Source organism: Symsagittifera roscoffensis, chromosome 5 (genome assembly GCF_963678635.1).
Source record: "Symsagittifera roscoffensis chromosome 5, txSymRosc1.1, whole genome shotgun sequence".
In the NCBI taxonomy this organism is placed as follows: Eukaryota; Metazoa; Xenacoelomorpha; order Acoela; family Convolutidae; genus Symsagittifera; species Symsagittifera roscoffensis.
The window spans coordinates 21,979,372-22,005,109 of NC_087066.1; the positions used below are offsets into that span (position 1 = coordinate 21,979,372).

General features: G+C 32.2%; 3 protein-coding genes across 6 annotated transcripts; all 3 read right to left on the reverse strand.

The window, feature by feature from the left end:
* Positions 1-925: 925 nt before the first annotated feature.
* On the reverse strand, positions 926-3,032 carry LOC134846179 (synaptic vesicle 2-related protein-like). Of its 2 annotated transcripts, none has more exons than XM_063863427.1 (2): positions 2,349-3,032; positions 926-1,769 (listed from the first exon to the last, which is right to left on the reverse strand). In XM_063863427.1, the coding sequence occupies exons 1-2, from the start codon at positions 2,914-2,916 to the stop codon at positions 979-981; spliced, it is 1,359 nt and encodes a 452-aa protein (XP_063719497.1). In that variant the 5' UTR covers positions 2,917-3,032; the 3' UTR covers positions 926-978. The 2 variants fall into 2 exon arrangements, with proteins under 2 accessions (XP_063719497.1, XP_063719496.1); XM_063863426.1 differs by having other exon boundaries at positions 926-2,018.
* An 11,896-nt stretch (positions 3,033-14,928) lies between these two features.
* Positions 14,929-25,090, reverse strand: LOC134846168 (uncharacterized). 3 transcript variants are annotated; one of them, XM_063863410.1, is made up of 5 exons: positions 24,998-25,090; positions 23,195-23,292; positions 21,322-21,559; positions 20,679-20,893; positions 14,929-18,588 (listed from the first exon to the last, which is right to left on the reverse strand). In XM_063863410.1, the coding sequence occupies exons 2-5, from the start codon at positions 23,276-23,278 to the stop codon at positions 17,893-17,895; spliced, it is 1,233 nt and encodes a 410-aa protein (XP_063719480.1). In that variant the 5' UTR covers positions 23,279-23,292; positions 24,998-25,090; the 3' UTR covers positions 14,929-17,892. The 3 variants fall into 3 exon arrangements, with proteins under 3 accessions (XP_063719480.1, XP_063719478.1, XP_063719479.1); XM_063863408.1 differs by having other exon boundaries at positions 23,189-23,292; XM_063863409.1 differs by lacking the exon at positions 24,998-25,090 and adding an exon at positions 24,333-24,366 and having other exon boundaries at positions 23,189-23,292.
* LOC134846651 (E3 ubiquitin-protein ligase MYLIP-like) lies at positions 16,355-16,723 on the reverse strand. The gene has a single exon (XM_063864035.1). The coding sequence runs from the start codon at positions 16,721-16,723 to the stop codon at positions 16,355-16,357; it is 369 nt and encodes a 122-aa protein (XP_063720105.1).
* Positions 25,091-25,738: the final 648 nt, after the last annotated feature.

Genomic DNA, 25,738 nt, shown 5'->3' on the forward strand with positions numbered 1-25,738 from the left:
ACAAGTGACCTTCCTTTAGTGGATATTACTGGGATGGGGGCGATTGTTAAGTTGATCCTTAGTTAAATTTGTATAAATTATTTTTTAGCTCCAGGAGTCAAAGTCTTCAAGAGGTTGTAAACTTGAAAACTTTTTTTGGGGTCGCCTAAAATGACCATTGACCAAATGTTACTAAATTTGACCAAAGTCGACCAAATTTGACCATTGATTTTAGCAAATTGAAATTGATGAAATTGATGAAATTTGTGTTTTTTTTCAGATCTTTCTTTGCAAATATCATCATCTCCAAACACGCTATGTAAATTGCAAAGTAAGACATTTGGCATATAGTATAGTAGAAAATAGATCGAATAGCATACCTCAATTGAATTTGGAACGATTTTCTATTCTAAAATTTTTGTCAAAAATAGCTAGTTAAAAAGTCAGAAGTTTGTTTGAAGAAAAAAACCACCTCGAGCACAAATTTTCCGTCACTTCGAAACAGGATATAATTTTTACATAACAATTTACAAAAATAATCAATTCAGTATTGAGCTCTTAGTTGTGATTTATGTTCATTTTGCAGTTTCAGTATGAGAAAAGCGAATTTTCGTTCTGACAGCCTAAAGAGTACCCAATTTGGTACTTATTTTTGACAGGCCTAAAACTTTCTAAAGTCGCTATTATTAGCCGTAAATTTTTGGTGAAAACCTTTAAAAACTGCCGTAGAACGTCACTGTAGACCGTTTTTTAATTCAAATCTGCCAGAAAATCTTTTTTTTCATCTGGTTTGATAGGAATTTTCAGAGTTGGTTGTCAACTTCAAATGTCGAACATAGTGGTCCACCTAAATCCACCTTTGATTATAATTTAACGAGTTTCTTTTTCTAGAGTGTGCTCGAAATTAGAAATAGAATGTATAAGAAACTTATATTTTGGCTCCAAGTAATCCAAATATATGCTTACAAAAACTTATACATATTTGAAGTATGTTTAATCTCAAATTTCGACAGCATGAACAACTTTTGGTGCAAGTAAAGCACCAATGAAACCGTACAAGTAGACTCCCATAATAAGACTTGTTACGTAATAATGAGACTCCTTCGAAAACAACTCGACGAGATAGGGAAAAACTGGAAGTGGCAGAGCCATTAAACACGTTGTCAGCCCAATTAAGCTCGATCGAATCCTTGGGGGGTACATTTTGGAAATATTGATCCAAACTGAAGTGTTTATTGCTTGAGATAACATCTTGCATGCTGCTAGGATCCCGACAGCCAGTAAAGGAGTCGGACATAAGTAGAGCCATGATCCCAGAAAGAGGATGATTATAAACATCGCGAGTGCATTTCGGCGTAAATTCACCCCACCGGTTGTGGAGTTAATAGTTGGAATGATGAAAAACCATGCTAGAACTCCAGTTAACTGCGACATCATCAGCTTGCCATAATCCCATTTTGAAAGAATGTATGTCCTAGAATGACCTCCATCGCAATACGATCCTACATCTCCGACTAGGAAAACAACATTCGTGAGAACGAAGTTCAGGCCGAGATTAATCATGCGGCATGCAGTTCCCATCATAATAGCACAAAGCGCAGTACGCATTATACCCCAATTTTTGAACATCACTGATATGCTTTGTCTGAATGTTAGTCGGGATTCTGCGACTATTTGATTCGCGTCTTGTTGCGGCTTGCGAAACTCAAATTGACCTGGTAGGTCAATTTTTCTCGAATTTGCCATTTTTTTGAGCAATTTTGTAGCTTCATCTGTTTTTCCACGGGATACTAAATAGGAAGGCGTTTCATGAAGGATAAATAAACCTAGTACGAAAAACAAAACAGACGGAACCGTACATGCAATGACAAAAAGTTTCCAGGAAATTTTTGGATCAGAAAGAAGAAATAAACCGAGTATCATGGGCACAAGACCGCCGAGCACGTTTCCACATAACTGGTTTCCAAAAAGAGGTCCGAACCACGTATATTTAGTCGGAAGCATTTCGGCGAAGCATGGAATTCCAATTGAAAATGCACCTGTAAGCAAAAGCATAAATCGAATTTATTTCTCAGATGAAGCAAGTTATCGTAGAACGGATTGATTTAAGTTTTATTGGGGTAAGATTCTGAAATTCCGTGAAAAAGTTAATATATGTAAGCCAGGGAGTGGGGAGGGGTTGTATTTTCAACAAATATTCAAAAATATTGTCGACCTTTTTTTAGGTCGACCAAATTGATTTTCTCAGCTCTCCCAAATCACTATTAAGACCCTATTTTGACCAATTTTTTGGCGAATTTATCTGCGCTGGAGGCGAATAAATTAGCAAAACGATTTCTGCTGAAAAAAATTAGTTTGAGAAATCTCACCACTGGTCAAAGATACACCCACTCGACAAACAATAATCCAGTAGACATCGGGGGCCACACAGGTGAGCAGATTGAAGACAATTACCACTAAACAACACAGCAACAAGGCGTTCTTCTTCCCAATTTGATCAGCTACAAAACCCCAGGAAGCGTTGCTGACAGAGAACCCTGCCAAAGATGCAGCTCCTAAGATTCCTTGAAGATGTGGAGTCAATTCCATATCAACATACAGCCTTGCAGATAGGTAAGGCTGACACTGAATTGCAACGTTCTCACTCAGGTTGTTTAAAGCTAAAACCGATACGAATAAAATCTGCCATTTGCCTACTCCTATTTTGTTGATCAGTTCTTCGACTGTGAACTCGGGAACTTCAACTGAGTTTTCAAGAGTGTCTTCGCTGGTTCGTTTGCTGGATCGAGCGGAGTTCGTCTGGTTCGAAGAATCCCAGTCGGATTTAACCAGAAGGTCTTCATCACCTTCACAGGAATGGTAAGAATCGTTGGTATATGGATCGGTATATGGATCTGTATATGGATCTGTAAAGGAATCGTTATCCAAGTCAGTCATTTTTAAAACTAATTTGTGATTTAATGGTATATAAATGGCATATAAGTGAATCAAATTAACAATTACAGCGAGGCTTGTTTTTATACTGCAAATTTTGAAAGCTAATATTTGGTTAATGAATTTATACACGTTAAAAGTAACATATACGCTTTTAATCACGTCGAACAATTTTTAATGATGAGCTTTAAAATGGCTTTCATTTGAAACTTGAAACTTCGCAGTTTTATTATGTGTGGTTTATGCATTTAACACATTAGATCTTTTGGGCGCGCTATTAGTTTGAGATTTTCTCAATTGGAATGTTCAACTTAAAGGTACATAACCACTTTTTTGACATCGACTAGTATCATGAACGGATTTCAAATTGCTCATTATTCGGGTACTGAACATGTTTTTGCAACTTTTTTTTAAATTTTTTTTACAATTTCAGGTATCAAGTATCAAAAGACCTTGAGGTAGTGTTTTGAGCTGAGATCTAGTGACGCCGAGAAGTTTGTCGCTAATTTCTCATTATGATAGCTCGCGTTTAATTATAAGTGAAAAAATCTGAAAATAACTTTATTTTAAGCGATTTATGTTTCTACTTACATTTACAAACTCAGGTAAAACGCAAACACACTTAGACACACCACACACACACACACACACACACTCACACACACACAAACGAACACACCAAACAAGCACGTACGATGAATTAAACGTTTTTTACAATTCTCGAAACCAAACCGCATCTTAGGCGTAAGTAACCGATTACAATGGATTATTATGTTGATTTTATAATCGATTCTGTGCAAAACATTTGAATTAGAAATTCTGATAAAAGTAATCAACTATTTTTGATTCTAATTGATTGTAATTGTATCAAAAATTTATAATTATAGTGGATTAATAATCAATTCTAATCTTTTAAAATCGATTACACTCGATTTATGATTAATCAAATCAATTTTTCTCAATTTTAGTAAATCTGGTATTAAAATCATAATATGATCAATTATCAAGGCTCAAAACTGGTTGCGGGGAGTTCTTTATTACTATTTTTTTCAACAAAAAACATAATGTGGAATATCCTTCCAGTCATAGCAAACATAAAGTGCTTTTTAAAGTTTTTTGAGACCTTATGCTTCAGTCAAGCAATTAATCATAATGGTTTTTCTAAATCAGTGCAACTTGTTTTTTTTGTCCAGAAAATCTAATATAATCATTTTTTAGACAACAGTTTATCGAGCAAAAACGTTTTAAAATGAGCAATATGAGCAACAGCATCAATAATCTATTTCTGACGGCTAAAATATAGCATACAAAAACAATTTCAATCTTAGTTACTGAAAATAAACAAGTCAAGGATGGGAAAAAAATGTTTTCTCGGAAAACGGAAGAACAGCTGTTACAGTTTTTTTTGTGTGCTATTAGAACAAAATTAACGCTTGAGAAAAAAGTTTTACAAAAAATAAAAAACCTGATGAACGAAAAAACATTAAGATTGTCATCTCTTTTATCGTATCGGTGTACTTTTTGATCTGATCAAGCACATCAATTTCAAAAATCTTAGAGGTTTGGCAATTTTTGATGTTCGAAAGTGTTTTGCCCGCTCGCTGTTCTACCCCAAATTATTTGGTTCTCATTTTTTTGTAGTATTTTCATGACTTGAAAACTTTTTCTTGTAAATAGTTTTTATCAACAATTTTTTAAATAAAATATATATTCATAGTTTGTATTTGTCATTGGCACTAATCTCATTTCGTGAAAAGTTTTATGCAACTAAAATAATGAAGAAGAGTGAAAAGTTGTAATAACTTTTGAAATTTTTCAAAGTAAAATTGTTTCAGATTTCAATTCATTTGGAGTTTTTTTAAGCTGACAACTTTTCTCTCATTCATAAAAACTTGATTAATAAGTTGAATTTTTCTTTGATGGTACTAAAATAATTTCTTTGATGGAACTAAGATAACAAAAATCATTTGGATTTCCTTTGGATAAGATTGTTTCTGTTTTTAAACCAAGAATTTAATCATGATCTTCTATAGTACTTACAGAATTACTTCAAAAAACTGTAGACAACAGCTGTCTATCAAAAATAAAATAAAGTAAAATGACTTTAATAACTAAAACATCAATAAAATGTTTCTGATTACTAAACACTGATATACAATCAATGTCTTCCGTTATTAACAATTTAAAATAACAATTATTAAGTGAATATTATGTTTTGAGCTCTAGTTCAAAACATAATATTGTCTATTTAAGATAACTTTTGAGAGCTAATTGCTACTCTATATAAGTAGCTTAAGGGCAATTTAAACCGTTCCAAATTAAGGCAAGGTAACTGCTATGAAATTTTTGTTGTTTGATGAAAAACAAAACATAATGGAAGTGAGATTAAATAACAAAAAAGAAAAAATTTCAAAAGCCTACTTGTTACTTTGCTACTCTACAGATACTTTGAAAACCAGTTGGAGCACTGAGCACTAGATTTCGATACATGTTTTTTTTTAACCGGGTAGCGGCTTAACTCCAGACAAAATTCGACTTTAATTAAAACAGTTTTTGAGAAATTTATTGACAGTCTGTAACACATTAATGCCGTTTCAGAGTGTGTTTACGACAGTTTCTGACTCTTTTATTGTTAAGTTTTCCAAGAAAAGTTTTTGGGATTTGAAAGTAATTTTGTCTCATTTTGAGATGTATAATGCGCAATATGTTTCATCCTATTGAAGTATGAGCGGCTCTTTGAATCATTCAAAAGTGAATTCATGCCAGTTATGTGGCCTAACTGAAGCAAAAACTTTTGCAAAACATGAAATTTTGTATTTCAAATTTGCTCGCCTGAAATTTTGTTTTAAAAAATGAAGAAAAATTGAACAATTTCATTTGAAACTGTAATGTTTTTGTTTTATTGGAAGCTAAGTTGTACAAGTAAAACCGCAATAAAAAAATCAGGGTTTGTTGGCAGCATAACTGTTAAGCAATTTTGTTAGGTTCTTAATGACGATACAGTCTGCATGAAACAGTGATTGCTTTGTCTTTTTTTGTTTTTTTGATTCTTCAAAAAAAGAAACCCATCACTCCCTGTTTTATAACATAAAATAACTTTCCTTGTTGTATTGGAAAAAATTTTTTTCACAGTTTTCAAGGTTCAGTTTGGAATTTTTGTTTTCTATTTGTTTATTACGACTTCAAAAGAGTTTGTGTTTATAATTAAAAAAAGTTTTGCAATGAAAAATGTAGTTTATTTCGAAATCTTAAAAAGATTCATATTACTTTGAAGTAGCATAGCAAATTATTTTGAAACTGCGTCAAAAAGACCTCAATTTTTATTTGCATTTAATTTTTGAGTGTTACAAAAAAATTTGTAATTTAATTCAAAACTTGTTTTGTCGCGCTTCCCTCTTGCTCCAAATGTAAGTGTTAGAACATTTGGAGCAAAAGTTTCGGTCGCGCTTACCTCTTGCTCCATATGTAAGTATTAGAACATGCGTATTGTATTTGTTCCAAAACAAATTCTTGTGGCAAGAATTTTGAATGATTTTCTCACCAAATTCTAAGTTAAGCGATTTAACTTATAAAAATTGTTTTTTTTTTCAGAGAAGATCGGTAATTGGTCCAAACCGGCGTATTTCTTCCAATTGTCTGAAAAAGTTAATTCTGCAATATGAAAAACTGAACAAATAAGAAGAAACCTCGAATCAGCAGTTATATGAATCGAGATGGGCAGATGTTGTGAGTAACCTCCTGTAAAAACATTGATGCAAATTTATTGAAAAAATGGGTGTCATTCTTCAAATCAATTATAGTATATTAGTTTTTATTTTAATTTTTTGAACAATTTTGTTTGACTATACTGCCAGCATTTTTGTCCTGACTATGCCAAAATTTTTACCATTATGAATATTCAGGACGCTTTCTGAGTTGGCGGGCAATTGCTTTGGCCTCGGTGATCTTACGACACCCTCCTCGTCTTTTTATCCAAGACGTCTTGTTTTTTCTAAAACATTTGTTTTATTGAGACTTAAATGTTTATGTCAAAACTTTTTACTTTTTGAGGGAGCAGCTTAAATGGTTGAAAAGGACTACATTTAATGGTCATTTTCATCTGCAAGTTAATTTGTATGTGACTATCAGCTTGAACCTCCCCAGTGTTTAGATTTCAGAAAAATTACCTTGATCATATTTCTTCCTTACCTCATTTAGTTTAGTTTTTGCAGTTCTTCGTTTTTTTTCCTGCCAATATTATGGTTATTTTTGCCAAGATGCTTAAACAAGCTCGTCAAGATCATATATACTTTTTTCAATTACATTGGACATCTGTCAAGTAACTCGGAGTCAAGATCATATTCAAGTTTCCATGTACTAAGGGTAATTTGTCAACCCACATTAAAATTTAATGGATAATTAACGACAATATTGGATTTTTATAGTCAGTCTCTATAAAATTACAAATCGATCAAAAATGGAATAAAATGTTACTATTTTTCTAGGCCAAATAATCTCTATATAATGGAATAAATTACCTATTTTTATGAGAAAATTTGAAAATTGTTTGTATACAAAATAATGCAATCATAATCGATTATAATCCATGCTTTTCTGATTAAGGGGGTCGTCAAGTTTTTTTTGATTTTTGCTTAAGTTGCGTTAGTTCGTTTTTTACTTTTTGGCTATCGGTTCTAGTTTATTGATACATTGTTGTAAATTTATTCAACTTGCTTTTTGATTCTAGTTTAATTGGTGCATTGTGTTCTGTTTATACGACTTAGCTTTTTTGAATATTTTATTCTCAAATTGTAAGTACCTGAAATACACCTTATAAAGCCAATGTTTTGATCTTGGTCATGCAATATCCTGCCAAGTTATCATTCAACATGTGCAAGAGCTTGCGTGAATGCGCAAAGTTTTCAAATTACTTAAGTAATTTGGAAATGAGAAAACTTTTCAAGTTAAATAAATAACATTGACAAGATCTTGCACGATGTTGAATAACTTGGCAGGATACTGCATGACCCAGATCAAAATATTCAGATGATATGACGTATTTCAGATAATTCTGTTTTGAGATTTTCTTCATTTATAAAATCAAGCTTAATTGAGCTGACTACTCTGCAAAAATCCCTTATCTTCGAACTTTTTGAGATTTGTAGGAAAGTTATTCAACTTCATAAACATTAACAAAGCGTAAAATTTTTGAGTTTTAATATTAGTTGTCGATTGTAATCTTAGTTAATGCTTATTTTGGGACCAGTTTTTTATGAAAAAAAATTCTCCAATTCCGACAAATTTTATTATAAAAAATTTCCATTATAGCTATTTTTTTTAACAAAAATTTCTGAAAATGATCAAGAAAATGGAAAAAACTCACATTTTTTTTTCAAAAAAAAGGTTGGTTTTTTGTTGGCCCCTTGTAGTCACGTCAAATATACACGGGTCGACCAAAAAAAACTTAGCAGCAGAATTGATGAATTTAAATTTATTGCGAAAACACTCAATTGAGGTAAATTTTCAGGTCCTGGAAGAAAACTTTATATCTTCATTTTGATCACCGAATAAAATTTGATTGACAAAAAAATGCAAAACAGTTCCACAGTTGGGTCAAAAAACATTTTTTTCACTTTTGATTTTAATGAGCAACGGTGGATTGATTTAGTTGATACAATCAGCACTTCCTAAACCAGCGTACTACACTACGCCAAATCAATTAAAAGGAGAGATTTTTATAGAAAAAATATTACCTTAGATCATTAACAGCATTCAAACGAAATCTCACATTAACCATGTGAAAACCAAGTTGGTGTGTCAGTTTTGTTCGAAATGCTAAATGGCCAAAATTAAGTATTAAAATAAGTTATTGGGGTTGTGTTTGATTGGCTTATTGGAAACTTAAATTCCACCAACATATTTCTTCCTTAACTCATTTAGTGTAGTATTTGCAGTTTTTCTTTTTTTCCTACCAAGATCATTTATATTTTTGCCACGATGCTTAAACAAGCTCGTCAAAATCATATAAATATTTTTTCAATTACTTTGGTCATCTGACAAGTAACGCGGAAAGTTAGCCAAGATCATATTCAGGTTTCCGTGTATTAAGGTTAACTTGTCAACCCATATTGAAATTTCAGGTATAATAAATGACTACATTGGATTTTTATAGTCAGTCTCTATAAAATGACAAATCGATTAAAAATGGAATAAAATGTTACTATTTTTCTAAGCAAAATAATCTCTAAATAATTGAATAAATTATTTTTTCTTAAAAAAAAATTTGAAAGTTGTTTGTTTACAAAATAATGCAATCATAATCGATTATAATCCATGCTTTTTGATTAAGGGGGTCGTCAAGTTTTTTTTGATTTTTGCTTAAGTTTCGTTAGTTCGTTTTTTACTTTTTGGCTATCGGTTCTAGTTTTTTGATACATTGTTGTAAATTTATTCAACTTGCTTTTTGGTTCTAGTTTATTTGTTGCATTGTGTTCTTTTTATACGACTCAGCTTTTTTGAATATTTTATTCTCCAATTGTAAGTACCTAAAATACACCTTATAAACCCAGTGTTTTGATCTTGGTCATGCAATATCCTGCCAAGTTATCAATCAACATGTGCAAGATCTTGCGTGAATGCGCAAAATTTTTTCAAATTACTTGAGTAATTTGGAAATGAGAAAACTTTTCAAGTTATTTAAACAACACTGTCAAGATCTTGCACGATGTTGAATAACTTGGCAGGATACTGCATGACCAAGATCAAAATATTGAGATGATATGGCGTATTTCAGATAATTATGTTTTGAGATTTTCTTCATTAATAAAATCAAGCTTACTTGAGCTGACTACTCTGCAAAAATCCCTTATCTTCGAACTTTTTGAGATTTGTAGGAAAGTTATTCAACTTCACAAACATTAACAAAGCGTAAATTTTTTGAGTTTTAATTTTAGTTGTCGATTGTAATCTTAGTTGATGCTTATTTTGAAGCCAGTTTTTTATGAAAAAAAATTTCTCCAATATTGAAAAATTTTATTATAAAAAATTTCCATTATAGCAAATTTTTTAACAAAAATTTCTGAAAATGATCAAAAAAATAAAAAAAAACCCACATTTTTTTGGGCTTTTGTTGGCCCCATGTAGTCGTCTCAAGTATACACGGGTCGACCAAAAAATTGTAGCAGCAGAATTCAGAATTGATGAATTTACACTTATTGCGAAGACACTTAATTGAAGTAAATTTTCAAGTCCTGGAAAAAAACTTTATATCCTCACTTTGATCACCGAATAACATTTGATTGACAACAAAAATTTTAAACAGTCCAACAATTGGTCAAAAAAATTTTTTCCACTTTTGATTTTAATGAGCAACTGTGGATTGATTTAAATGATACAATCAGCACTTCTTAAATCAGCGTACTACATTACGCCAAATCAATTTAAAGGAGAGATTTTAATGAAAATTTATTACCTTAGATCATTAACAGCATTCAAACAAAGTCCCAAATTAACCATGTGAAAACCAAGTTGGTGTGTCAGTTTTGTTCAAAATGCGGAATTTTATGCACTAAAGGGCCAAAAATAAGTATCAATATAAGTTATTGGGGTTGTATCTGATTGGGTAATTAAACACTTTAATTCCACCAAAATATTTCTTCCTTACCTCATTTAGTGTAGTATTTGCAGTTTTTCTTTTTTTCCTACCAAGATCATGTATATTTTTGCCACGATGCTTAAACAAGCTCGTCAATATCATATAAATACTTTTCAATTACTTTGGTCATCTGACAAGTAACGCGGAAAGTTAGCCAAGATCATATTCAGATTTCCGTGTATTAAGGTTAATTTGTCAACCACATTGAAATTTCATGGATAATAAACGACTATATTGGATTTTTATAGTCAGTCTCTATAAAATTACAAATCGACCAAAAATGGAATAAAATTTTACTATTTTTCTAAGCAAAATAATCTCTATATAATCGAATAAAATATATAATTTCATGAGAAAATTTGAAAATTTTTTGTTGACAATATATGCAATCATAATCGATTATAATTCATGCTTTTTTGATTCAGAAGGTCTTCAAGTTTTTTTTTTGATTTGTGCTAAATTTGCGTTAGTTCGTTTTTAATTTTTGGCTATCGGTTCCAGTTTATTGATACATTGTTGTAAATTTATTCAACTTTTTTTTTATTCTAGTTTAATTGGAGCATTGATTGTGTTCAATTTATACGACTTAGCTTTTTTGAATCTTTTGTTCTCAAAGTGTAAGTACCTGAAAAAAACCTTATAAATCCAATGTTTTGATCTTGGTCATGCAATATCCTGCCAAGTTATCATTCAACATGTGCAAGAACTTGCATGAATGCGCAAAGTTTACAAAATACTTTGGTAATTTGGAAATGAGAAAACTTTTCAAGTTACCTAATTAAAATTGTCCTGATCTTGCACGATGTTGAATAACTTGGCAGGATACTGCATGGCCAAGATCAAAATGTTGAGTTGATATGGCGTATTTCAGATAATTCAGTTTTGAGATTTTCTTCATTTATAAAATCAAGCTTACTTGAGCTGACTACTCTGCAAAAATCCCTTATCTTCGAATTTTTGAGATTTGTAGGAAAGGTATTCAACTTCACAAACATTAACAAAGCGTAAAATTTTTGAGTTTTAAATTTAGTTGTCGACTGTAATCTTAGCTAATGCTTATTTTGAAGCCAGTTTTTTATAAAAAAAATTTCTCCAATATTGAAAAATTTTATTATAAAAAATTTCCATTATAGCAATTTTTTTAACAAAAATTTCTGAAAATGATCAAAAAAAATAAAAAAAAACCCACATTTTTTGGGCTTTTGTTGGCCCCATGTAGTCGTCTCAAGTATACACGGGTCGACCAAAAAATTGTAGCAGCAGAATTGATGAATTTACACTTATTGCGAAGACACTCAATTGAAGTAAATTTTCAAGTCCTGGAAAAAAAATTTTATATCCTCACTTTGATCACCGAATAACATTTGATTGACAACAAAAACGTTAAACAGTCCCGCAATTGGTCAAAAATTTTTTTTCCAATTTTGATTTTAATGAGCAACTGTGGATTGATTTAAATGATACAATCAGCACTTCTTAAATCAGCGTACTACATTACGCCAAATCAATTTAAAGGAGAGATTTTAATGAAAATTTATTACCTTAGATCATTAACAGCATTCAAACAAAGTCCCAAATTAACCATGTGAAAACCAAGTTGGTGTGTCAGTTTTGTTCAAAATGCGGAATTTTATGCACTAAAGGGCCAAACATAAGTATTAATATAAGTTATTGGGGTTGTATCTGATTGGGTAATTAAACACTTTAATTCCACCAAAATATTTCTTCCTTACCTCATTTAGTGTAGTATTTGCAGTTTTTCTTTTTTTTCCTACCAAGATCATGTATATTTTTGCCACGATGCTTAAACAAGCTCGTCAATATCATATAAATATTTTTTCAATTACTTTGGTCATCTGACAAGTAACGCGGAAAGATAGCCAAGATCATATTCAGATTTCCGTGTATTAAGGTTAATTTGTCAACCACATTGAAATTTCATGGATAATAAACGACTATATTGGATTTTTATAGTCAGTCTCTATAAAATTACAAATCGACCAAAAATGGAATAAAATTTTACTATTTTTCTAAGCAAAATAATCTCTATATAATCGAATAAATTAAATAATTTTATGAGAAAATTTGAAAATTTTTTGTTGACAATATATGCAATCATAATCGATTGTAATTCATGCTTTTTTGATTCAGAAGGTCTTCAAGTTTTTTTTGATTTGTGCTAAATTTGCGTTAGTTCGTTTTTAATTTTTGGCTATCGGTTCCAGTTTATTGATACATTGTTGTAAATTTATTCAACTTTTTTTTTATTCTAGTTTAATTGGAGCATTGACTCTGTTCAATTTATACGACTTAGCTTTTTTGAATATTTTGTTCTCAAAGTTTAAGTACCTGAAAAACACCTTATAAATCCAATGTTTTGATCTTGGTCATGCAATATCCTGCCAAGTTATCATTCAACATGTGCAAGAACTTGCATGAATGCGCAAAGTTTACAAAATACTTTGGTAATTTGGAAATGAGAAAACTTTTCAAGTTACCTAATTAAAATTGTCCAGATCTTGCACGATGTTGAATAACTTGGCAGGATACTGCATGGCCAAGATCAAAATGTTGAGTTGATATGGCGTATTTCAGATAATTCAGTTTTGAGATTTTCTTCATTTATAAAATCAAGCTTACTTGAGCTGACTACTCTGCAAAAATCCCTTATCTTCGAACTTTTGAGATTTGTAGGAAAGGTATTCAACTTCACAAACATTAACAAAGCGTAAAATTTTTGAGTTTTAGTTTTAGTTGTCGACTGTAATCTTAGCTAATGCTTATTTTGAAGCCAGTTTTTTTATGAAAAAAATTTCTCCAATGCTAATAAATTTTATTATAAAAAATTTCCATTATAGCAATTTTTTTTAACAAAAATTTCTGAAAATGATAAAAAAAAATGAAAAAACCCACATTTTTTTTGGGCTTTTGTTGGCCCCATGTAGTCACCTCAAATATACACGGGTCGACCAAAAAAATATTAGCAGCAGAATTGATGAATTTACACTTATTGCGAAGACACTCAATTGAAGTAAATTTTCAAGTCCTGGAAAAAAACTTTATATCCTCACTTTGATCACCGAATAACATTTGATTGTCAATAAAAATGTTAAACAGTCCCACTATTGGTCAAAAATTTTTTTTTCACTTTTGATTTTAATGAGCAACTGTGGATTGATTTAAATGATACAATCAGCACTTCTTAAATCAGCGTACTACATTACGCCAAATCAATTTAAAGGAGAGATTTTAATGAAAATCTATTACCTTAGATCATTAACAGCATTCAAACAAAATCCCACATTAACCACGTGAAAACCAAGTTGGTGTGTCAGTTCTGTTCAAAATGCGGATTTTTATGCACTAAATGGCCAAAATTAAGTATTAATATAAGTTATTGGGGTTGTATCTGATTGGCTAATTAGACACTTAAATTCCACCAACATGATTCAGATTTTCATTTTGAATTTTAAGCAGCTGTTGGCCGTTATAATCAAAGTTATAGAATTTTATCCTGCTGATGTTTTTTAACCAACTTTTTCTCGTCTGAGCAAAGTTTCTGAAGTGACTCAAAAATATTTTGATTATTAGGCAAAGTGTCACACTTTGGTAATTTCGGCCATTTTTATGTGATTGAAGTTTCAACTGAACGGGCCATCTTGGTTGAATTTGCATTGCTAATATCAGCCAATCAGATTCGACCGCGTAAACTTTAGCTCGAGATATAAAACATTGATTTTGGGCCGTTTTGTGCATAAGAACCGAAATACGCACTTGATATATAATTCATTATTCATTCAAGGATCCGATTGCTTTTTGATATCTTCAATTGTTTTGATACAAATATATTATTGTTCGATTTTCGATGAAATGATGGAATTTTATACTGGGCAGGGCGGATTTAGCGGGGGCGGACCCCTCCCTCACTCACGGATTTGAGCCTCTGCCGACCCAAAGGGTCCCCCTTTGTACTATTTTGAGATATCCATTTTTGATGACGGACCCTAAAAATTTTCTAAGGGCGCCCTTAGCGCCAATATATACTAATTTTGAGGGGGAGCAGAATTTTGTCAAAGTTTTTCAAAATTTCGCCTGCGGCTCAGAAAATTTGACTATCAAAACAGGGTCTTTATAGTGTTCTGGGAGAGCTCGGAAATCATATTGGTCGACCTAAAAAAAAGGTCATCGAGGAAATCCTAGATCCGCCCCTGATACTGGGTGTAATTTTTTCTTCAAACCAGAATAGATTTTAACTAACCCCTTTTAGATCGGAGTTTTATTTATACTATCAAAGGAGTTGACTTCCCGAGCTTAATTTAAAAAATTTTAACTAAAAATTTTTGAATTAACATCTAATTTATTTCTCAGAAGTCAGTAGCGTATTATCGTATTATGGTTTAGTTTGCTCTTACAACATTCTACAATAAATGTGAAACAGATTATTGAATATAAATTACGTAAGCTACAAATTTTACAAGTTTACAGTCATCACAGTACGCCAAGTTTCTTTAATAAGCAATGGAGGCTTTTGGCTAGCCTCGGTTTCTATAGAAGACAAATATTAATCTGAGGCCTAAAATTGCTAAGCGTTTGCTGAAATAGTTTTAAAAACGTATATGGCTCAAAATACAACAAGATACCTGCACGAATAATTAACGCAAAGTTTGAACTTTCTAACTATTTTTGTTGGCGTATAGCAACATCGTAGATTTTTGTACGGGTCTGGCACACGTCATTAAGTTTAAGACTATTGTTTTTATACATCAATGATGTTGATAACGCTTAAGAATTTTCTTGTTTAGCCACTTGATTTTTCTAACAAGCATTTTGCTGAGGTTCTCTGCTTTCAGGTTGTTTTCTTTTCAGTATTTTTGGTTGCTTGCTAGCAAAATGAGTACAAAAGAAACATCGGCTCATTGAAGTTTTACATCATGCAAAGTCAATTTAGAACTTGTCGTCTTTTTCAAGGTGATTTATCAGGAAAATAGCTAACAAACTAACAAACCGTCGTTAATCTAATAAAATGTTGACAGTTAGTGTTTCTTTTTTTTCTATAAGTGAAATTAGTAAAATTATTTTCTAAGTAAGGCTAGGGCTAGTATAACTACAAAAAATGTTAAATTGTAAATATTAAAATAGTAAAACAATAGAATCCAGTAGGATATATAGTACTAGAAAACAGTTAATTAGAAAAAATACAGTTAGTAAAAATAGGTAATCATAAATTGAGAGGTCCTCTCCGACTGTTCACTCAGCAAAGTAAGATCGGAGGAGGGGTTGACTCAATAGGGGGTCTATTGAATGTTGAAATTCTTGCCAGCCGAAGCAACCAAGAAAACTTTTGTCGTTTCTGCAAAAAGTTCGCCTCTGTTTCCGAGTTTTTATATGGTATGGTTTTTGTATGACTGGATTTGTTCTAAATTTTTGGATCATCTTGAATAGTTTTTCAGTAACTGAGGATTAATTGAGTGCATGGAAATAACAAGAGTGAAATTCAACCGTGGTAGCGTTGTATTTGATCTCAAGCTATAGTGGAGGTTTTGTGGAAAAAGTTTTGTGGGAACGGGATCGTTGGGTGTACTGATTGAAATAAGTTGGACATTCGCACAATCTTCATTCATTTCGTCAGCTCATTTTCTTCAAATCTCTCCATAACATCCTTCAACTTTCAGAATAATAAAATCCTTCCATAAGATCCTTTAAATTTGAAGGTGATAAGATCTTTCCATAAAATTTATCAAATTTGAAGAAAAAAATACTTCCGAGAGAACTTTCAAACACTGGTCGCTTTTTGTTTTGAAAGTCGATTTAAAAGTCGCTCTTTGTTTTAAAGTATCTCCGAGGAAGAGAAACAGGCATTACACCTGTTATTCTTGCGCGACAGATGGGACACGAACTCACCTGTAAAACACACTCGTAACAAGTGCTGAGGTGTCCGCACATGGTCAAAACCTGATTCGCCTCCTTTTGCAAACATACCGAACATAGTCCGGACTCCTCGGTATTTCGAACCATGCTAGTCGCCTGGCGCTCCTCGATAGTCAGTGGACCCAGCACCTCCCGCATGAACAAATTGTTGAGTTTTTCAGGGGAAGAGACGGGGGAGGAAACGGCAAAAGCGTTTGCGCTAATCCTCAGGAACAACTCTTCAAATTTGTCCACGTCACGTGATGCCATCATCATAACAAAATCGTTTTTGTTAAAATGAGTATTTGGAACTTTAGAATCAAGAATTTTCACGCTTTTTACTCTAGTGTAATCAGCATCTTGAAAAGCAGGTGTACTGTGAGGAGGAGTTACAGAAGTATTTGCATTTGAACTCGACGAACCGAAGTAGGATGACTCCTGAAGGGACCCTGGTTCTTTTTTAACAGCTTCCACCTCATGATTTTGCTTAGTGATGTCCTCATTGTAGTTTGCGTTCTTTTCTTTTTGTAAAAGCTGCAATTTCGTCTTAGATTTTGAGTTGGCTTTTAAATTTGTGCTTAATGAATGTAAGGATTCATCGAATTTTGCTGATCCACATTTCAAGTCATTCAGGTACGAAAAGAAGGGGAGCTTGATGAGTCTCTCGAAGAACTCGTCATTTATAGTGGCTAGATCAGGGTTAAATTTAGACTCCTCAAAATGCCGGCGTATACAAACAGCGCAACTAAATAACTGTGGGCTAGCATTCAAAAATAGTATTTATTGTGCCACATATATTGGTACCTCGAATTAAAATTGACTATCGTTGCTTCAATCTACAATATTTAGACAAAAAATAGCTGGAGGAGAAAGAATCAAAGATCAATTTAATGAGCACCGAGTCCATACTGTACCATTTCAGATACAGATGGTTTGTTTGATCTGTATAAGCTTCAAGTATAATCATGCAATTCCATACTATAAAAAAACTAGAAAAAAATGTCAAACATATTTATATTTCATGAGGTGTGTGGAAACATTTTTTGTCCTCGGAATCTTTTTTTTTCAACTCGGTCAGCCTCTACAGGGGAAAATCTAGAAATGTCGCAAAACCTTTCCTCAATAATCTCATGGGTTCCACAAATAGCTTGAAAAACCAAAATGATAGATGAAGAATTAGCAATTTAATTTTTTTAAATGTCAAATTCAAGAAATGTAATTTGCTTAGTGGATAGCCCAGACCATGAATGAAGTCGCTCTTTTATTTAGCGAAAACTAAAATAATTTCTTTCGGAATTCGTACAACCATAAATTTTTTCTGAGTTGGAGATTTTTTCGTGTTTGTATTGCTAGAACATAGTCCTAATGAACGTCCAAGTTGATCTAATCAAAAAACAGTTCACTTAAAAAACCGCATTTGGATTTTAGTTTTGTTTTACTTATGCACATGAAAGTACTTTAGCATTTTGGGGAGCCAGAAAAAATTGAATCCCTTTTTGTTTTCGTCCTATTTCCATATGTACACTATCTCCCAAGTTGAGACACTTAGGATTATGCTTTAAATGCATCTCGGTCAAATAGCGATTCTGATCGGAATCTTCGAGATCTGCTTCGAAGTCACATGCCGTGCATATGACCGAATACGTGAATGGTCGAAACCGAAGCCCACAGGCGGCTGCCTCGACGCATATCGCTTCGGACAACAGAAAGCATCTGTCCGTGAAAGTTTTCAAATTGTTGAATATGTTGAATGCAATTAAATGGGCCGCAGTATCTTCTGGCCGACTGGTTTCTTCTGTCGATATGTCCACAAATTTTGCGTAACAACAACGCGGCGAAAACGCAGAATGTGCTCGAATTAGAGTTCTCAATGATGTTTCAGGGCTCAAAAACTTGCAATAAAAACATTTCAGCATTTTCAACGTATCGGAAAAGCTGTAAAAACCCATCAACGACAAAATTATGGCAAATGTAGGCGTAAAACAAGACCAGAGGTTAAGCTTCACAAGACTATCTTCTCTGTTTTCTCGTGACAAAAACTGAAAACTTTCTTCGGAATCGTCTTCCGTTAGGTTTATAGCCATTTCTGATTCATCTAAGTTTTCTTTCGGTCCATTGTGTACCAAAAAAATGATCTAACAACACAAGAATGGTTAGCAAACATGTCCATAGGTTAAAAAATAGATTGGCTCAGTTTTTCTCGAATATCAAAGAACGCAAAAAGTGGACACTTGATGTAAAATGCAGATTTAACTTGAATTTTCACTCTTCCGTTGTCACTCATTTTCACTACAGAGGAATTGAAACAAATTTTCGTTTTAACAGAAGCAAAATATTGCTTCATTTAATTCCTTTAAATTGAACGGAAATTGATTCATTTTTAATAATTGACTCTAGACTGTTTTTGTTTTCGGTCCTTCGCCCTTGAGTTTTTGTCCATAAGAATACCCCCCTACAAATTTACAAGGGGATACTCTCATTTGCGAAGGACCGAACGGGCAAAAAACTTAAGTGCGAAGGGCCAAAAACCAAAACAGTCAAAAGACAATTATTAAAACGAATCAATTGCTGTTCAATTAAAAGGAACTAAATGAAGCAATATTTTGCTTCTTTTAAAACGAAACTTTTGAATTATTAAATTTCTTTTAATTTGCCGGTGATGGTCAGTGACGACTTGAAAATTTTGCATACTTCTGCCGTTTTTATGTTCGGTCAATATTATTTTCAAGTCCCGTGAAATGTTTAGTTTCTTTCACCCTTTCTTGCCAAATTTTAGAATACTGAAATCTAATAAGATGATTTTAATTTTCGCCCATCCAGTTGTTCATCAATGAGGGATTTCTCCAAATCCAAGAACAAAAAAAGCTTGATATAAAAAAATCGTAAAAAGAGCCGTGCAGTAAAACATGACATCACCTTATACAGTGCGGATTTAAATTATCCAGACAAAACGAACAATGTTTGAAATATTAAACGGATTTTTCTCAAATTAGGTTAAGATAGGACACAAAGCTCAGTGAAAAAAAGTTTCTTAGAGTTTCACCAGAATTAAAATGATGCAATTTTTTTCTTCAAAGCTCGCAACCAAAATTTGACCCCAAAATTTTTAATGTATCAAAAATTACAGTGAACTGATGACAATTTTTTTTAAAAAAAAAGCCTCCTACACAGCCCAAAAAAAATCTAGAAATGAAAAATTTCCAAAAATCTGTATAAAAGAACAATTTTTTGGCTGATAGCCAAAAAAAGTTTTTTTTTCCTAAAAAAATTAAATCAAGAACTTTGCCTAAAAACAAGTTACAAAGTTTTACGCAATTTTTCTGAAGTGCTACAATTCTACAGTTTTGTTAGGATGTGTAAGAGGCTTCTTTTGATATAATTTTCTCATCAATTTATTCCGTAGTTTCAGCGTAACTCTTGAGTAATTAAAAAAGCCGAAATGACCTTTTTCGGATAAAAATTTGTTGAGAATTTCGAAGAAAGTATTGCATCACTTAACTCTGGTGAAATGCTAAACAACTTTTGTTCTCTTCAAATTTTAACCCAATTTGAGATATGTTCCATTTATGTTCGTTTTGTCCGGATAAGTTAAATCAGCACTGTTGTACTGAAGATAAAATTATGTCTCCGAGTTATAATTTAGATATTTAAATGTCGTTTGATGCAGTGTTTCACCCACGAAATTTTTTGAAAGAATGATTCAGGGTTCATCAACAAAATTTTTGTTATAAGATCGAACGTAAAAGAAAAAATGAGACCTGAGGCACGATCGTCAACGTTTTTCATATAAATAGTTTAATCGTAATTCACTATTTAAGAAACACAATTGCGTAAAAACCAGTTCAGCCTAAATTTTTTAGGAACCTAATTCTTTCTTTAAAAATCCTGTTTTTTTTTCAGCACCACATCCCCGCCCACGTTTCAATTTTTCTGTTTTTAGCGTTTTTTCATATGCTACAAACTGCGTAACAATTGTGTTTAAAATAGCTAGTTTGTTTGCCCTGCAAAGTTTCATGACATTATGACCATTTTATATTAATGTTAAACGTTGAAATTCAAATTTGGGGGAGTGAAAAATAGTCGAAGCTTTGAGTATGTCGAAATTAGCAGAACACTTTGTTACTACACTTTGCTATCAAATTGCTCCGAGCCTGACAAACAGTTTAATTGAAACTGCTGATCACGGAAATTTAATGTTTAAACTAAAAACTTCATTTTTTTGTACCTGATCGCTATCCAGATCGATGCTATCTTGATCGAAATCGCTCTCAGTAATGGTTTCGTCTACGTGCATCTTCTGCTCAGTGGCATCGTAAAAAGTGGAGGACAATACGAATGTCGGCTCAATGGCTGTTCCATTGCTTCTGGCTGCCATCTGAGTCTCCCGGGGGTTCAATGTGAAACCTCCTTTGAGCCATACAGGGCACTGGACTCCTTTTCCTAATCAGCAGCGAAACTAAGCGAGGTAAGGGCAAAAGAGCACTCTATCCCAGTCCACATACCTTTCATAGATAGCAACGTGTCATCTTAAAAGATAAAAAAAAATTCTCAAAATAGCCGTTAAGAGTTGCAAGAATGTTAGTTTGACTACACATTTTGATTTTATTTCATTTTGTTCCTTCCGGCGAATTTTATTCCACAATTTTCAAATGATTTTTGCATAAAAAACTTTTGCATCATTGAATCGCATTGTTGTTTTTTGTGAAAAATGTTTTTTATTCACTCTGCAGATGCTGTTGAACAAAATTCGTTTAAAGCTTTTAAATTTTTCAATACAGCTTTCATAGTTTCCTTTATTTTAACGAGAATAAAACATTTTAAGTGTGTTTTAAATGGCTTTATTAAGTAGTGTGAAGAGATAGGACAACCTTTGGATCCCTGCAAGCAATGTAGGTCATAATCATAGAACTCGTTTTTGTGGAACGAGTAATTACACATTGTGCACTCTATGCACTGTGACTTGTGGTTGAATCGGTAGCCGAGAGAGCAGAGCGCCAAGAAATTGTAGCCCAACTTTTGTCGCTCATCTGGGCTTACAATACCTATCGAGGCAGAAGCTGTCAATTTTGGTGCACTCAAAGTCCACTTCAGCACCCGCTCTTTCACCTAAAGTAGGGTCTCGTTGAAACTTCTCTTGTTGAAAAATTAAATAGTAATTTGCCGTTTCAAATTAAAAACATGACTCGTATTCAGTTTTTGGCAAAAAGGAAAGGACGAGCGAGTCGAGTCCCCGACGAGCTCCACATACCAGACCTGCAAAAGCTCGTGTTTTGTAAGCTGATGAATGCCCGCTGCCATATAAACCAGACGAACTTGAGAAGGAAGTTTGGAACCATAATGTTATTTTCTGGTGCAAGTCTAGTTTCAATATAAAATCCTCATAAAGGGTGGACTGATAATCTAGAGTAAAAATGTTTCAGTTATGAATCGAGCTGAAATGAAAAAACTTCATATAATTAATGATTGACTGAAAAAAGTGCAGACGATTTTTTTTGCAGACTAATTTAGTATGCAATAAAATGACTTACACATTTCCGGCTGTTCAAGGTTTTTACTCCAGAAAAAATTGAAATGAAAAAATCTTTTTACGCATCTTTATAGGTAAATTGAATGGGCAGTTTTGAAAGCTAAGTTAGCGCCTCTGAACCTGCAAAAAAGACTAAAATTTTTGTCAACTGGCAGAAAAGTTTTTTTTTCTGATTTTTGCCATTTTTGTGGCAATTTTTTCAATCAAAATGTTCTGTACAACTTGCACAGCAGTATATCGTTTATTCGCACTCAATTAGGATAGCTTTTTGTGTTAAATCTAACGTCGTAAATAAATAGCTTTATTTTGGCTTTTATGAAAAAACGACTGCATTTGAAATGTTTTTAAACACTGGGAATGCAAACTGGTCAAAATGTAACTACTCTATATAATAGTGTTTAAATTGATTGTTAGTTGGCTAGTTGTTGTTTTGTTGATCCCGGATGTTATGGTAAGATTTTACAACATTATGTCAGCCTTAATAAACATTTTGTTGAATTAGCCAATAACTTATTGGCAATTTATTTTGATTTGTAGTTTTTCAGTCGTTTGCGCGTAAAGTAAATTGTGGTTCTAGTTTATCATCTAAGAATATCTGATAAAAAATATATATTTATATTCTATTTTTCAAATTTTTTTCTGTTCTAAAACATTTTGGAGCAAATATGCGGCATATTTGCGTACCAACATGCTTATATTGTTATGCTTCATTTCAGTTTTATTTTTTCTCAGGCTCTAAGGTTGTAATATTTGCCTAGCACTCTTTCTACCAATTTGTTTCATTTTTTGTGGTTTTAAAAATCTTGGTTGTAATAAACAAGTAATAAGCAAATCGGTCAACGGTTTTTTTTTCGAAAAATGACCAGCAAAAACAAAAATATTTTTTTTCCGAAACTGGAAATTCTATTCCGAAAACGGCACTAAAAATATAAAGAATTACAAAAATTTTCAAAAAACTTTTTTCAGTAAAGTTTCAATATTCATCCTCTAAAAAATCAAATTAGTTCTTCTCGACACTGGAAAAGTTTTTCCAAAATTGTTATTATAATTCAAATCATGACTGATATGGCTTCCATATGATATATGCTAGACCTATTCTGATAATTATTTGTGTTACCCGATTTTGAATGGAAAACACAAAACAATTATAACACACCCAAATACAAATTTCATTTTCATTTTCAGTGGTCGGAACAAAAAAACGATACCTCAACCAAGTCATCTTCTATGGTTTTATCTGTTCTCCCGACATCATATTCTTCCCAGTCATCCTCTGTATTAAGATGTTTTTTCACCATTCTCAATCAGTTTTCTAAAGCAATTGTTCAAATCAAATCAGTTAAATGAAAAGCAATCAGTTCTCAATTTTGTTCTGATTTTAACGAAGTGAAGAACAGTACAGCGATTTGTTTTGTTACTTCGAAAAGTTTTGAAGAGCATGACAAGTTAGCGTTGGGGAAATTTATTCTAGAAATTGATTTAATTTACTTACTCGTATAGTCGTTTAGCCACTATGAAGCTAATCGTAGCTTGGTACTTTGATTTTTGCCAATATGAAACTAATCGGGTTTTAATGTCGTTAAAAAAGATTTGCTCGTCAACGGTATAAAATTAATCAGTCTCAAATGTTTGATTATAATAAACTATAATAAATAAAGACTAGTTAGCTGCCTATCAACCAAATAACCAGATTAATTAAAACCAAATAAGCGGATTATGCTAATATGAGTTGCAGATTTATTCGAAATGCGAAGCAGAAAATGTTTGGCGAAAAGGTCTCGATAGTTTTTAAGAGGGCTGGAAAAATCAATATGGCCGAAATTTAAAAAAGAACTACAGAGCTTTTTTCAAAATCTGCAGGGACGGGGAAAAGGAAAGAATTCAATATTTTTAAAATCCGGACCATGAAAACCCAAAAAGTCCCCATTGCTAAAATTTTTTTAACATTGATTTTTGAATGATCAACCCTAATTGTTGTTCAATAACACTCTTGGAGCCAATTTTCAGTAAATCTGAGCATGCAGCCTGCAAATACATTTCATTTTAAAAGTAACAAAAGTGCTAAAAAAACATGTTTGAATTGTTTTTTGAAACTTATCTTCAGAGCTGAAGAACGTTAGCGAAAAAAGATTTTTTTAATGATTTAATGTTGCGGAGAATTTTATACAGAAAAATAAATGAGTTTTACTATAAAATTCTTCTGATAATTAGATAATAAAAATAAATTGTTTTTGTTACTCTTTTTTAACCATTTTAAAAACTTGTATTCTTGGTTCAAAAAACTGATATAATTATCGAGTAAAAAATTATTCTGAGTATTAAGTAGAAAAAAAACGCCTTATAGTTTCTTACCCACTTTTTTGTAGCAATGTTTGATAACTCTTTTGTTCGTTGCGAAAACGTGATGTAATTTTCAGTAGAAAGTTTTTTTTGAAAAAGTAAATAAATTAAAATGAAAAAATTTACACATTTTGTAACAATATATATTGATTTTTTCTCTCAGTTTTTGATTAGAAAACTTTTCCGATATGTAAAATATTTAATATTTTTGTAATTATGTTTTTCGTGAGAATAATTAATGATCGAACGCTTGGTTGAAAAATTGTGTTGTTTTTAATGAGTAAAAACGTTTTCTGAGAAATGAGTAATATCGAGTGAATTTCTTAACGATTATTCAAATATCTTTTTTGTAACAATAGTTAAAAGTTTTTTCCATGGTTGGGAATTGTGATTTGGTTTCTGAGTAGAAAAATGGCTCATTTTACTCTTCTTCCCAGCTGCCATTTGTGTTGCAAACGATTATTTTCTATCGTCGGAGTGGTATGAAAATTTGTTTCCGGCATGATTATGATAAGGCAAAAACAATTTGTCTTTATATTCAACCTTGTAAAACCACCAGTAACAACATTCAGTTGATTGCAGTAAAGTGGAGGGGTACGTGGAGGAAGAGGAGACGGAAAGTTTTGTCGAGAAATAAATAAGAATGGGTGTAACTTGTTTAACTGTAGTCTAATTACCTTTTCTGTAACAAAATATAGAAAGAGTTTTTTTTATTCCAAACACGTGTAAAAATCTACTGACAAATTTTTTGTATGCAGCTTCAATTGTTTGTTGCATGCATTATGATTTTTTCAGCACAATAGCTTATACATTGTGACAACATAACAATTTATCTGGTAGTTTTTGAGTCAGTTGCTTTTGACGACTGTATATTTTTAGAATCACTCATTTTTTGACCTTTTTATCGATTTAAGGAACATTTGTTCTGATCGTGGTTTCATTGCCTAAAATGGTCTCGCCTTGCAAATCAATATTGCCTCGGTCATGATTGATTATAACCCAGGAGTTATAATAGACTCTATGCAGTGCTAGTTCAAATCTGATCAGAAAAGGAATAGGAGATAACTAACTCAGTGAAAATCGGTGAATAAGTACAGGAGATATTTATTTGTTATTATATGTGCAAAAAAAGGAGCCAGCATTGAACCATCCACCTCCCACTTCCAATTTTAGTCAACTTCCAGATTTTAGGCTATTTGACGATTTTATATCAGATCTTTGATTAGCGGGCAGTAATGTTTCAGGGTATGTTTTAGGGTACTTCGCTAAATTTTCTAAAGTAAGTTCGCTGATTTTTTGCTGAAAAATCAATCATAATACGCTTTCTCATCAACCAAGTCGAGGCGCTCACTTTATGTTTCGATTTTCAAAGTCAAGCTCATGTCAGTGATCGACCGAAAAAGAAGAGTCGAGACGGG

Coding starts and splice junctions, on each gene's coding strand:
- LOC134846179 (XM_063863426.1), bottom strand. CDS start 2,916: ATGACTGACTTGGATAACGATTCCTTTACAGATCCATATACAGATCCA. Junction 2,019..2,348: donor GGGTGTATCTTTGACCAGTG/GTGAGATTTCTC, acceptor TTTTGCTTACAG/GTGCATTTTCAATTGGAATT.
- LOC134846651 (XM_063864035.1), bottom strand. CDS start 16,723: ATGGCATCACGTGACGTGGACAAATTTGAAGAGTTGTTCCTGAGGATT.
- LOC134846168 (XM_063863408.1), bottom strand. CDS start 23,278: ATGGTGAAAAAACATCTTAATACAGAGGATGACTGGGAAGAATATGAT. Junction 21,560..23,188: donor TAGAAGATGACTTGGTTGAG/GTATCGTTTTTT, acceptor ACCCTACTTTAG/GTGAAAGAGCGGGTGCTGAA. Junction 20,894..21,321: donor TTGCTTGCAGGGATCCAAAG/GTTGTCCTATCT, acceptor GCTGCTGATTAG/GAAAAGGAGTCCAGTGCCCT.